The sequence below is a fragment of the Ammospiza caudacuta genome, chromosome 1, assembly GCF_027887145.1.
Source record: "Ammospiza caudacuta isolate bAmmCau1 chromosome 1, bAmmCau1.pri, whole genome shotgun sequence".
In the NCBI taxonomy this organism is placed as follows: Eukaryota; Metazoa; Chordata; class Aves; order Passeriformes; family Passerellidae; genus Ammospiza; species Ammospiza caudacuta.
In genome coordinates, this window is record NC_080593.1 from 21,880,175 (window position 1) to 21,894,189 (window position 14,015).

General features: G+C 39.3%; 1 protein-coding gene across 1 annotated transcript in view; it reads left to right on the plus strand.

Annotated features, from left to right (window-relative positions):
• ITGA8 (integrin subunit alpha 8) overlaps nt 1–8,973 on the plus strand; it is a 111,234-nt gene extending 102,261 nt beyond the window's left edge. The window contains exons 29-30 of the mRNA XM_058802064.1: nt 5,125–5,247; nt 6,459–8,973. Of these exons, the coding sequence (XP_058658047.1) occupies nt 5,125–5,247; nt 6,459–6,545 (210 nt within the window). The 3' untranslated portion in view covers nt 6,546–8,973. The remainder of the gene's footprint in view (nt 1–5,124; nt 5,248–6,458) is intronic.
• Nucleotides 8,974–14,015: the final 5,042 nt, after the last annotated feature.

A 14,015-nucleotide genomic window follows, 5' to 3' on the forward strand; every position in this document is an offset into this window, starting at 1 on the left:
CAGCATAAAGAGTTATCCTGAACAGAGAGGAAAGCTAACACACATCCAAAGTACAGTGTCAACATGCAACACTTGTGTAAAAAAACCACTTCATTTTGGCCACCTTAGATGGAAACATTCCCTGGCTCTGATCCTACAGTACTAAACCTACCACATGGAGAAGAACAGAAATCCAAGCTGAAAACACAAACTTGTTTTAAATCAAAATCACATGTAAAACTGTTGGTGGACAGCATGGGGTGAAGAAGCGACAGTCCTCTGTAAAAATGGTGAAACAAGGGCAGACAAAACTGAAGGAATGTTTTGTTTGTGTCTTCCCCTCCAGCTTCTGCCTCAACTCTGTGGGTGTTCAGGACGTGCAGTGTCAAACTATTTACAAGAATTGCATTTGTAGCCTTGCAAGGCTTTGTGTAGAGTATAAAGGGGGCAGCCCAGGGCATTATATCCTACTGGTAATGCACACAGGCAGGAGTGAGACTGAGATGCCTACATGTAATACCCTGCTCAGGAAATAAATCTCAAGTACTTAGCACAACCATCCCCTTTTAAAACCTAAGACAAAGAAAATAATGGGAAAAGGGTGTGGGTTCGACAGGATGGTTTAAAGATTTTAGCAGGCAAATATTTCATTAGCATTGGCTACACTCAGAGAAGAGAAATGTGCCAGCTTTGCAGCAGTCTGCTTGATACAAGATAGACCTAATTTCTGCTGTTTTGCTCATTGCTGATAATCTAAGGACTATGACCATGATGCCCTGCTCTTTTATAAGATTACAGTTTCTTGTTTATGTTTCAACATTTGTCAAGCTCCAGCTGAGCCACTGAAATTAAACCACAAGTTGCACTTGGTGGTCTGTAAAGGCAGAATGACAGAAGGAGGAAGGGAGAAATGATTCTGAACACAGGCAGGACAAGCAAGGCTGAGTGCTGCTACACCACTTATAATTGTTTAGCATCCTCAGGAACATCCACATGTCCTGGTCTGGATCCATGCTGATAGGTGCTCTGTAGATTTCAGAATAAGAGCTAGCTTGTGTTACTGTTTTCATAGCCTAAGAGAGAGAAAACACAGCACGCAAACACAGGAACTATGTAGAAATGGCACATAAAAGAAGACATGAAAAGGCAACACGTGTACTTGTAGTTGCATACACTACTGTCAGCTTTATACAAAATGTAATGAAATCTACCATCTTTAATAAAATAATCTGTTTCCACTGATTTCAGGAGGATATCAAACATGCTTTGGAGTCTGGATTGACCCTACATAATTTTGAACAGTGAATTGGCACACATTAAGAGTCAAGTAGTTGCTCTGCTCCTGTGCAATCATATGCTGCCCTATGAGCTATTCAGACCTAACACCACACAGCAGCTTACTTCACCCCTGTCTCAGCACCTGTGGTGCTGAAGTAGTTACCTTAGATTGGGTTAAACTGGATTTGGTGCCCAAGGAACCAGATATGGTTCAGTCAAATACTATCTGAAGAAATCTGTAAACCAAAATTCCTTCCTACTCCAAGAAGAATTTGCCCACTCAGATAATTTCCATATTCAGGATGTAAAATTTCAGTAGACTGCTGTCATGCTTTAGGAGTGGTACTCCCCGGTTTAGTTTTCCCACTGTGACTCTAAACCATGCACTGTTTGCTTACTTCCCTGCTTTCCCATCCCTCTCAACCTGCAACAGGATGGAAATAAGAATTGAAGGTACAAAATGTGAAGATCACAAGTTGAGATAAGAACAATTTACAGGAAACAGCAATGAGATAAGAAAATTAACAGTAACAGCAACAATACTAATTGCAGAGGGTACCAGAAAGGGAAGATGGACAGGGAAGCTCCCTAATATCAGCTCCCTCTGCCAGACTTACTCAGCTGGGAGGAACTTCCCTTTCCCTGCCTCAGGTAATAATGTGAGCTGTTATAGAGTAACCTCCAGGTCCTGGTCATGCCTCCTCCAGGCTACTCCCAAAACTTAACCCTTTCCTGGCCAGACCCCGGATGACTGTCCATCTATCAAGCCATCCATACCTAGCCAGCAGCTTGTCAGAATCCTTTTGTGCTGTTTTACTGATGTTCAACAATCCACTCTGAAGCATCAGTGTTGGCTCCCATTTCCTCTTGTATTTATCTCAGTCACATTATGCTACCTAGGAATTTGGCTGAAGCTATCATTAGCAGAAATGGCAAAATAAAGTTTTTGCATGTAAATGGGTCTTCCCTGTGGTTTGGTCTTGCTGTAAAATGGAGTCACTAATTTCATTAAACTTGAGACAACAGAAAGCACTGCTTGCCTTTTTTTTTTTTTCTGCTGTTTTACAAATATTTTTTAAGATGGTTTTGGTAAGTAGTCTTTGACATTAGTGCTCCAGATTCACAGCAACATGCTCAAGCAAGTGATAGTGTTATTGGTGTTATGAATAGAAACTGTAGTGAAGCTCAAATTTTAGATGATTAAGATATGCAATCTGTATGTTGACAGTGTCAGGTCCTTTCCAAACAATAATTAAAATTTGTAACTTCATGTGTGTAGTACCTCAGAGTTTGCCAACAGAGGAAGTGCACATTGTGAATGAGTTGGGGTTATTTGAATCAGTCTATTTTTGCTGTCTTGGGGCCCATGAATTTTCATCAGCACTTCCCAACTCTTGTGCTGTATGTGATCAGGCTTGCTTCAGGGCAATGTTCATGATTTTCTAGCTGCAGCATGGAGATGCTTCTTCCTTGGACAGCTGAGCCCATTGTTTTCTACAGGCTTCAAGCATCCCCTTATAACTGCATCCCTGTTTTCCCTGGTCAATTAACCTTTTACTTGAATTCATCTTTTTCCTTAACTGGCTTTTCTTGGGAAGAATCTCCGCAGACAGTTCAGAATGACCCTTCTCTCATTTTCTTTGCCCTTGCATTTTAATGCCACTCTGAGACACAAGCAGAGCCATTCAAGAACATTTTATCCTTACTAAATGAACTGTTCTCTAGCTGAATCTAATGATGCAGAGAGCCTATTAAATTTTGCAGTGGTTAAGAAGCAACCTAAAGAATGGTTGATCACAGGATGAGACCATCAGGATAGCTGTTGGCACATAAGGGGGACATTTCATTGGTTGTTTTATTAATGCTGTTTTCCTTAAAGTAATTCTTTCTTGTTTGAATTTGCTGTCATATTTATTCTTTTAGATGTTATCTTTTTGAAATATTGTAGACGTATGACCATTTAGAGCTGCTCCAAAGATGCATATTATCTGTGTTTGTTAGAGCAACGATGGTACGGCCAGCACTGCAAGTACTTCATCTTCAGAGCCAATGTTAAAGTGCAAACACCAGAACTGGGCAGTGTCCTGGAATTTTCTGTGTAACCCTCAGTGTAAGCTTTGGTAGAAAGCAAGTGGTTTCCTACATAGAAAGTTTGTCCCTACATTTGAGGGATACAATAAAAAATACTTGCATCAGTAGAGCTCACCAGACTGCCACCTCTTTAAGTGCTGTGTCAAAGTAGGGAGCAGTTGGCTGCAGAGATGAAGTAAGTGAAAATGACTATTCAAAAGTGTCTTCCTGTTAAGCCTGACAGTAGCTGAAAGACAGATCTTTCAGCTTTCAGAAGGAAAAGTCTATCAAAGAATGCTGATAACAAGAAAAAGTGAGAGAAGAAAGGACTGGATGTTGCAGAAAGGATTAAACTATTAAATTTGCCATCTTCAAGGAGAGAAATGAGAGGCACAGGAATGGAAACAGTTTTGAGCTGAACAGAGTTGTGCCCATTCTTAAAAGTTAGGCTGATGTTCCTTCAATGAACAAATTAGAAATTAGTATTTTGTTAAATTTCTAGTGCATCAATCACTAAGGTAATAGAGGAAGAAAAAAACATAGAAAGAAAATTTACAATGAGTGCAGCTTAGGGACTGGACCATAGCCAAGAAACTTATTAAAATGAGTAGATTTCCTAGAGGTATCTTGAGTACAGAAGAGGAATTTCATTTAAGAGTTTGTGTCTTCAGTTTCTTTGCAAACTGATTTCATCATGTCATAAAGCAAATAACTTCCATCTGTCACATACTTGTCCTAAGGGAGACTAGGAGTAGATGAGAGAGGTCTAAGAGAAAACCCCAGAGAGAAATCACTTCCTAGGCTAACAACAAAGAAAAAAGTTTGAGAAAATAAACTCAGACTGAAGGGATAATATTGTGTTGAAAGAGCTAAGGAAAGCCCAGACTCATTGCTTCCCGCTTGGGAGTAGCAGGGACTGAGCAAATATTTAGTGAGACTGAGGAGCCTTCCAAGCAGAGCCTGAGAGCATATAATGTATTTTGTACAAGGTATGGAAAGGAGAGTATGGAGGAGAGTGTGGGTATCCCCAGAAGGAGAAATACAAAAAGGCTATTACTACTCTTTGTCCACATGAAGATCTACAGAGAGAAGTTTGCCAAGTCAATTAAAAGCTTTGATAACTGATGTTAGCCTCTGCTGCTCTGTAGAGCCTCAGACAATGAGAGAGCACATTTCACACTTGCTTCCCATTTAGGTAATGGTCTGTGTGCTTGGCTTCTTTTCAAGAAGATAGCATCAGAGTGTGTGTTAGGCTTTATCACAAGGACAATACACTCTGCTTGAGTTTCACTGCTTAGCTGAAATGCAAACCATAGGAAAAAATGTATACTGCCATGTCAGCAAAAATTAAAATAAGAAAAATGTTGCTGGTATCTACTGTGGTTTGAATTAAGAGTTTGGGCTAAAGTCAACCATTGTTTGTGAGTAATTCAGTGCATTTCAGTGTACTGGCCTAAACTGTACCAGTATGTGCACAGAACTTTGCTCCTGGAATATTTGTGAAGCATTTGCACAGAGGGAATTTTTTTGCCACTCTCTATTATGGGAAAACTATTTCTTTGTCTAGTATGACAAGACTTTTATATATGTGTGAATTCCATTTCTAGTAATTATCATGAACAAGTGGAAAAGAAATTACAATAAATCAAGTCAACATGGGAAAATTTCAGTCAATGTGTATTTCTAATCTGCAAAATGCTCTTGAAATCAATGCTCCTAACCTCTGTTTAGGATCTACTGTTGAACTTGCTTTACTTGCTTCATTTTTGTTCATTAAATGTATTCCTTTCATTGCAGATCAGAACATCTGTCATTTGGTCCACCCCAAATGTGTCCTTTGAGATCCCTTTATGGGTTATAATACTAGCCATTCTTCTTGGACTACTAGTACTAGCTCTGCTGACCCTAGCTTTATGGAAGGTATGTTCCATTATTCCTGTTACTGTTGCCTTAAAAAAACCACCAAAAATACTGAAAGATTCTAAGAGATAAAAAGAGAGGTTAGAATTTTGTGATCTTTAACCGTTCAGAGCAAAAGCAACAGTACACGTGTCTTTTTTGTTTTGGCATTTCTGACATGCTAGTGTCATTGACCTTTATGCAGGGAACTTGTTTTCAAAGTCCTCCTTTATTATGGAAACCTGGTTACAAATGGGCATACAGAGTTTGGCTCTGTTTCCCAAGACCTCTGATCCTCTATTTCAGGATGTTTAGGTTCAAAAAGAAGTTGCTCTAACTTTGTTTTCTCTGAATAATTCAGGAATTTCCAGTTTGTGTCAGCATGGAACAACACTCGCACTTCTGAGAATTAATTTTTAGAGGATTTCCTTTTATATTAACATATCATATATTTTGTTTAAAATTTTTTATTTTTGTATTGGTTGTTACACTCCTTTCACAAGTTTTAAGACAAATTACTGGAAACTGCTATATTACAAGGAGCCAGTGTAGCTTTTGTACATTCTCTCAGTTCACATTAAAAATGAGATTGAAATAATTCCTTACATTAGGATATGGTTCATCTGTCTTCAGCTGCCTAAAGGTTATGGTTAGGTCTATTGCCTATGCTAACTTCCCAACTTCATCTGGCCAGGTAGCAGCAGCAAAAAGTTATATCTAAACATGCAAGGAGGAGAGAAATTACCTTTTAGTGGTACTTTCCTTTAACCACTTTTGAACTTTCAACCTTTCAACTAAAAGAATGAATGTTAGACAGTTTAAGTAAGGTGGAAAGAATCTCACCTTTAGTGATCTTTAGACTAGGTCACAACACTGTCCTGTGGACATTTCCCAACACATTCTCTTTTGATTACTGCTTGTCAGTCTAAATCTCCTTTCTGAATGAGCACATTGCTGAACTGAGAGTCCATACCAGCATTCAGGCCAACTTTACATCTCCTGCAAAGACATCTTTCATATAATTTGGATTTTTAGAGCTGTGCTTTGGAACTCAATGCCTTGCATCTAAAACTTTCATAGGGAATTATTTGGATAGAAATAAAATGTCTTCACAGTCTCTCAGCCTGCTATACATTGTGCCCAGCATTTCAGGTTGAACAATCAAACTGCAGCTAAGTCTTCCTGTGGTTGTCTTACCATGACATCTTTGTTTCTGTTGATTTATTCTGCAGTGTGGCTTCTTTGACAGAGCTAGACCTCCTCAAGATGACATGGCTGACAGGCAGCAGCTGACAAATAACAAGACTACTGATGCATAAAGGAAGAGAGTGACAGTTCAAGTCAGAATCCTGCCTGAGAGAATAGAAACATGACGAGGATTAAATGAAAGATTCCTTCCAACCAGTCTTCCTTTGTACCTGCAAGTGACATGTTGTCGATCTGATCTATGCAATGTTCTGAGAACACGCCACATGATGGCCATCCTTGCCAAAGAAAGTAACTTATCACTGCCTTACAAACATATTTTCCACTGAACAGAATGTTTATCCCATATTCCAGTCAGTGTACATTTCAGCAGATGCTTCTGAGCACATGTGGTATGCTGAGATGCTTCCAGAACAAGCCCAGATCTCTCAAGGAGAGAATTCCTTCATTGCTGGATTGGCTAGAAGATGAAGCAGGACAAACCTTCTGAATGCTACTGTATCATGCAGAGTATCTTTGAAACCTCCCTAAGAACTTCTATGAAATTATGGCTCAGGGAGACAGGCAATATATCAGTACTGTGAAAGTACTTCTGACACACAAAGGTAATCTATAAATACCTTTATTGATGGGGCACAATTATTTATTTTTCCACCTTTTTGTAATAAGTATCTGATATAATCATCAACATAGATTTTGAGAGAAGGAAAAATAATAGAAATCATGTACTTATTTTGCATGTAAATAGAAGAGTAAATGCATTGTAGACCCAGAACACAACCTCCTTGGCTATGAGGTGTTTTGCAAAGCAGAAAATTTATAGAACACTTTACAAGATGAGACATATGATAAGCAAGTACATGTTGTATCTCTTTCAGCCCAGAGCTGGCAGTATCACATCAAGACAACTAAATCCATGCACAATATAGAGCAGGGATGAGTTGCCCTGTTCTTGCTTTGCTGATGGCTGGCAGCTGTACACTGACACAGGTTACAGACATTTCTGAAACACTGCTTTAAATTATCACAGCCACACTGGTGATATTGAAAAGGCTTGTGGAGGTTTGGGGCTGGGGCAAAATTTCTTGGTCTTTGCCCTGTTCTTTGTTGAAATCCCCTCTTAAAAAAGAACACTTACTGCCATAATTTTTCACCTAAAGAAATCTTTGCCTTTTTCATTTTTCAATCTACAAGCTGGCAGCATCTTAAAAGTAATGCTTTTGGCAAAGTTTAGGGCTTGATAAAATTATTTTTAAAGTCTCACAGGAAAGGGTGACAGGATTTGTATTTATGCAGAAAAATAGGATGTCAGCCAACCAAGCATGAACAAAAAGAAAGAAGGAGATTTTGAGGTAAAGAGTAAAAATACACGCTTAGTTGCTTTTGTTTCTTTTTTTCTGGCTTTAGTATTCCAAAGAAGGGATGTTTCTATCCTTTCCCTTCTATCAGCAAATGGTGTTTATCTCAGCAGGGGCTCTAAGCCCTGATCTGTGCAAATTTTTATGTGAAAGCTTGAGTCTTTCAGTGCTGCCTGTGAGTGTGAAATTAGCAATATAGTGTAAACTTCACGAGGAATTGTTCATTTTATGAAACATACACACCACTTGCCTTCTCCTTTTTGTTCCAATCCATCTCAGCTTCTCAGCTGGTAAATGGCCTCATCCATTCTGCCACTTTTTGGCTCCTTTTATACAACTGGCCTTCTGCTTCCTAATACTTCAAGATAGGAGTAGTTATGAGACATTGTCACTTCTGCCAGTCTGACATGAGATTTTACAGTTTTATCATTTCTTGTATGCAGACTAACCTGAGAAATCCAAGCAGGAGCTGTGTTATATCTTCATAGCAAAGGCAAATTTGCAAGAAGACCTTTATGGAGTCTTTAGCTTATCAGATGCAGTGTGCCCACAAGACTTACAGGGAAAAGGAGACATGGGCCTCTGAACACAGAGGTGAAGCACCTGTGTGCTTCACACAAGCAAGCAGCTGTGTTTCCTAGGGATGGGGAGGCCTGACAACTTCCCAGTCCTCCAGAAAACCATTAACAGAACCCTTCCCCCAGATGGTTTTGAGCTGATCCCTTGTAGATTAGAGACATCAGCTGATAAATTCCATCACAAAGCAAGCCTGTCCCGTATTTGCACACCTCTGTATCCCATACATTCCAGGCAAAATTATCCTTCCATGAAGTACAAAAAGTGAGCTACCAGCTTTTGTAAATATTTAATTGTTGTGTGTAGCAGCTTCAGAAATAGTATCAGCAGCTCATTGTAATCACATCATCTGCACAACTCTGATGAAATAGCACCATAAGGAGATACTGAACATAGGACTTCTGTATGTGCAATACTTTATATTACTTATATACCTGAAGCATGTTTACACTGGCATTTGTGGTTGTTTTTTAAACTTTTGAATATACTGATAACGATTACAATAAAGGAAAAAAGGAATGGGGGGGAAAAAGTAAAACAAACACTGAGAAGTTCAGTATTTCTTGCAATGTGTTTTCAATCCTACATTGCTCTGAGGATGGGGCTAGGTGACCTAATAAGTTCTTTGCAGTTGTAACTTCTACAGTTCACTTTTGAGAAATTACTCTCCATTTTAATGATGGGCAAAACATGTTCAGATACTAAATTTAAACAAAAAAAGAACTTCAGTGACTGTTGGGCCTGGCTGGAATCCATTGGCTGCAGCTGTGTAATGTCACTGGAAACCAAATTAGAGGCACATGATCTGACAAACAGTTACTTTGAGCAATACTTTGTTTTATATTTCTACATCCTTGTAGATTAAACTTCCCCCCTGGAAATGTCTGGAGTGGTGTGTTGTCAAGGACTGTAGTCTATTCCCAGCACTTGTGGATAGTTTTGGCTGCAAATTGCAAACAGCTTTGTGAAGATTTCTGTGTTTCAGTGCTTGCCAAGAGTGTTTATTCCCTGGGGAGATTGCATCCTGGATGTGGACACTTAGCAGGCAGTTGACATAATCTTTCCCCCCAGTATATTAGTGCTGTGCTACATGATAACCTCTGCCACATCCCTACACGACTGACCTTTTGTTGCAGTGATGTCAGCTTTGTAATGAGTTACTAAATCCAGCTTTCTGTAAATGTAATTCAGCCTTATTCTTCCCAGTGTTTGTGGTGAACTGCTAATTGCAGAGAACATGGGAGGAGTTCAGAGAGCAGGAGAAACAGAAGATTACTTTAAAAATTAGCCTATTAAAACTCTTTATTGCTATGACCACCACAGCAGTCTAGTAAACAGAGAGACATTCTTCTTTTATTTCCCATGCTTCTTGCTGAATTTGAGAAAGGCTGTCCAGTTATTTTATCCATACAGCAGACTGTATCATATTTTCTGTTTCATGAAAATTTCAGAATTTTCATACCAGGGATCAGTATATTTTAATATATTTTCCCTTACAGATTTAAAGATATTTAGCAAATACAATTTGAATTTTACCACAGGTTAATTTTTTTATTGCCACCATTCTGTAACTCATTTTGAGTTTTTCTATTTCTCACAGCTTTTACAGGTTTTCCAAATTAGACAGCTCTTGAAAACAACACTGATTTTCTCTGTGTTTTAGCTGAGAACTTTCCCTCCATTAGCATAAAAGATCTTCTGGTAGGCATAGTTTTCATTAACTAAAAAGCCTTTTGGGAACCCACAAAACACCTAGAAATACACAGGAGAAAGAAAGCCCCAGCCAGCCATGGCCTATGGTACTCCACTGCTGCAAGCCTTTTTTTAATGAAATACCATCTGACACACTGCCTTTAGGAATTGTTTATGAGTGAGTGTTTTATTTATGATTGTTGGCAAAGATCCATAATAAAGTGTAGCGTAATGGCAGTGCCTCTTAACAGTAAAAAGTCTTGAATTCAACTCGTGCAGGCACCATGATGTGACACAGCAGGAATGCTTTTAATATTGAAGGACTGTTCTTGTTTTGCCTGTGTGTTGTACTGGAGAGGCACTTAGCTATTCAAGATGCTACCCTACTGTACACAGTGACTTTTAGAAAAGAATGGAAGTAATTGTTCAAGTCGCTTTTCACATGGTTTTGTTTGTTTTCAACATGTTATTCTACTTCACCAATGCACTACATTTCATTTGGTTGTATATTGTTCTTTGTTTCAGCGAGGGTTTATAAAGCAGACTTCAGGAACTCTTTCCAAAACTGGACTGTATCAGACAGTATTACTTTTCCAGAAGCCACTCAGGATAACAGCAGCAGAGCAGAATTCTGGATGCTGTGTGAAATGGTCAGTGCATTACAGGAGCTAGCTTGCTTTTCAGGAGTTTACCCAAGTTAATATTTAGAACTGTAATAACAAAATATCAACGTTAGATTCTCCATTTCTCCTGTCAAGGAGGGCCATAGTGTGCCCTGTTTGTCGTTGCTGTAAAAGCCAAACACCAAGCAATTCTCACAGCAAAGCTGAGGAGAGAAGGGCATGTTTTAAACTTGCACAAGTCAAATGTATAACAACCAAACCAAGTGTATGGCAAGAGCCCAACCATCATCTCTCTTGTGATGTTCTCCTGGTCATGAAGGTTAACATTTTCCCTGCTAAAGCACTCTGCCCATTTATCACAGACCTGCAGCACCAGAAAATAACCTCTGAAGCTGCAAAAAGTTTCAAAAAGTTTCCACAGATTTCATAGTCTTCGTAGAAATTTTACATTATGAATTTATAAGGTAGTTCTTGGCTCTTCAGATAGTATAAGCTTCTCTTCAGAGCCAAGAACTACCTTATACTATCTGCTATCTGTTGGCAGGCACCAGCTGACAAACCCCTCAAATGCTGGTGCTCTAAGGAGAAATGAAGCATTTTTCCACATGATCTGCTGTCTTAACTGTTTTGCTCAACTGTTCAGTGCTTCCACCAAGACCTGTGGGGGAAGTGCAGGATTTGGGTGTTGGCATGTCTTTACTATGTGCTAGGCACAGAGTAAATTTGTGGCACAGAAGGCTTGCAGTTCAGATATAAAACAAAAAAACCTGATTTTTTTTGTTGCTGATCTTTAATATTTTAATAGCATTTGAGAAAAGATAGGTCAGCATATTATGACCTGATAAAGAAAATAGATTTAAACTAACAGTGAAGTCTCCCAGGAGACCCAGGCTTATATTTGGGTTAATATTTTCCATTTTAGGCTTGGAAGAGGCATCAGGAGATAGCTTGGGTAGAGAGCATTCTGGGTTTGTTGTAAAACCAAAACATTTTGTTTAAAGAACCAGGTCTGTAATGTTCTCCTCTGTGCCCTGTATATGAGAACAGCCACACCATTAAACTAGGGGTAGGAGACATTCACAATTTGACTCAGTACACCAAGAAGAAACTTTCTTGTGGAGAAAGACAGAGACTAAATTTTCTCATGACCTAAAATTAGGAAAGATTTGTTTTTCTTGGGGAGAACAGGACCCCAAGGAAGCCCTGCCCTTCAAGCACCATGGGTACAAGAATAAACACAAGGTAGCTGCACACAAGGGACTTTCTATCAAGCAGTTCAGGAGGCTGCAGGATACTACATTAAACAACTTAGGGAGGAGGAGAAGGCTCTAGAGGAGAAATCAAACCTTTAAACACATAGATGTTATCACAGATCAGAAGCAACAAAAAGGATGATTAGTAAAATAGATGGATTGGAAATAAGGTTCAGCTACAGGAGATGAGAAGTTGTAAACCCAGAGTATAATGAGAATAATAATCTAATACTGTGATGTGATTGTTTTTCCACAATGGCCAACTGATTCATTGCTCATGCAAAGTTTGAGGAAGACTATTTCCCTTGTAATTAGATAAGGAAAGGAAAAATATCTGCAGCTGTGAAAGGCTTCTTGCAGTAACTGTGAATCTCTCCCATTCCTGAATGAAGGGCTGCATTCATTGACTTTGAGAGAAGGAAGGAGGTGATAAAGACATGACACTTGAAGTTTTTCCAGCTTTTGGCTTCACTGCTGTTTCAGAGTGACTTCAGTATTTGCTGAGGCACTGTGACACATTTCACTGTAGTGGTACAGACTGTGCAATCCAAAGGTAATAGAAAGGCTTTTCTTTCAAACCAGTAATAGAAAGGCTTTTCTTTCAAACCAGTAAAAACTAAATATTTTGGGGAAAATTTCTGTCTATGCCTGGCTTACCCAGGAAACCTAAGGAGTAAAGTGGTGTTTAACTGGGATGGTTTTATTTATCAAGTGCTGCTGCATGCACTAAGAAGCTTCTCTATACATGTAAAAAGCTTTCGTCTTTAAATCCAGTTTGAAGTAGTTAAACTGAAGCAATTCTTTGCAAACAGATGAAAGAGGCACAACTAATTCAGCAATAGAATTGAAAAATTAATTTAAGTGGTGAAGATGACACCTTTTTAATTTTGACTGTAATGAATGCTTGATATTTTCAAGGTTTACTAGTTCTTTAAGTCCACATTTAATATATTTTTGTTCTAATGAAGCACTTAGACATTATTAAGAGTGATATTTGTGTTTAGTGTAAGATACTCACTAACAGATCAGACAAACAAAGCAGTTACTCTCCCAAGAGGAGAAAATGCTAATACCATAACAGTTTTCAGTCCTTTTGACATATTTGCTTTGCCTCAAAGATTTCTGAAGCATGTTGCTCTGCTCTGTTGAGTGCTGCTTCATTAATATTATTTGATCATTGGCCCCTCCGTCAACTGGTTTGGATGGTGGAGAATCAATGCCATCTCCTCTGCATCTGCTTCTTGTTTAAAATGCTGAGGATATCTCCTGTCTCATGAACACGTCTGCAGTTTTCAGTAATTCCCATGTGATTGATGAGAATATATTCAACTTAATTTGGGGGGAAAGGGGTGTTTAGTCTCCACCCCACTTTTCTAATGCCCATATATACACAAAAAGTCAGCCCTGCAGTATCTATTACAGATTATTTCACTAAGCAACCAGCCAAGTCTTTGTTCTGTAATTTAGCAGAACAAAGAAACCCTGAACTTGGCCCCCCAGCCATTTTAAGCAAACATCTGTGTGAAACCATTGACTCACTGCAATGTCTTTAAGACGAAATCTCATAAAACATATTGTGGACTCCTCACTGTCATCACTACAGTTGTTATGTTGTGTCAAGTGTATACTGATCTTATGTAGATCACGGTTTGGGTATTTTATTATCTAAAAATGCTTGCTCTGGAGAGTGGGAATGAACTGCAAGAAAAAATCTGGATTGTCTTTTGCAAGTACACTCAGAACTGATGAACTTTTAACTACCAGCCCCTCCTGAGCAGGTCTGCAGGAGAAGGGGAAGTGGCAGCATGGGGTGTGAGCACCACCAAGGAGAAGCAGTGCCTGGAAAGATGTGGATTGTCTCCAGCATACAGCATTGTCCAGACCTGGCATGGAGAGGTGCTTCTGCAGCTGCCATAGGACTGAGAGGCTCTGTGCTTGCTGTCCCTTTGTCCTGAAGTACTCTCTTCCTTTGTCTGTGCCCCTTTGCTCCCTCCCCTCACTCCCTCCTGCAGTTGGTGCCTTGCCTACCCCCAGCCCCCTCCCAGCTCCTCCTTGTGCTTCCAGCCTTGATTCCCCTCAGC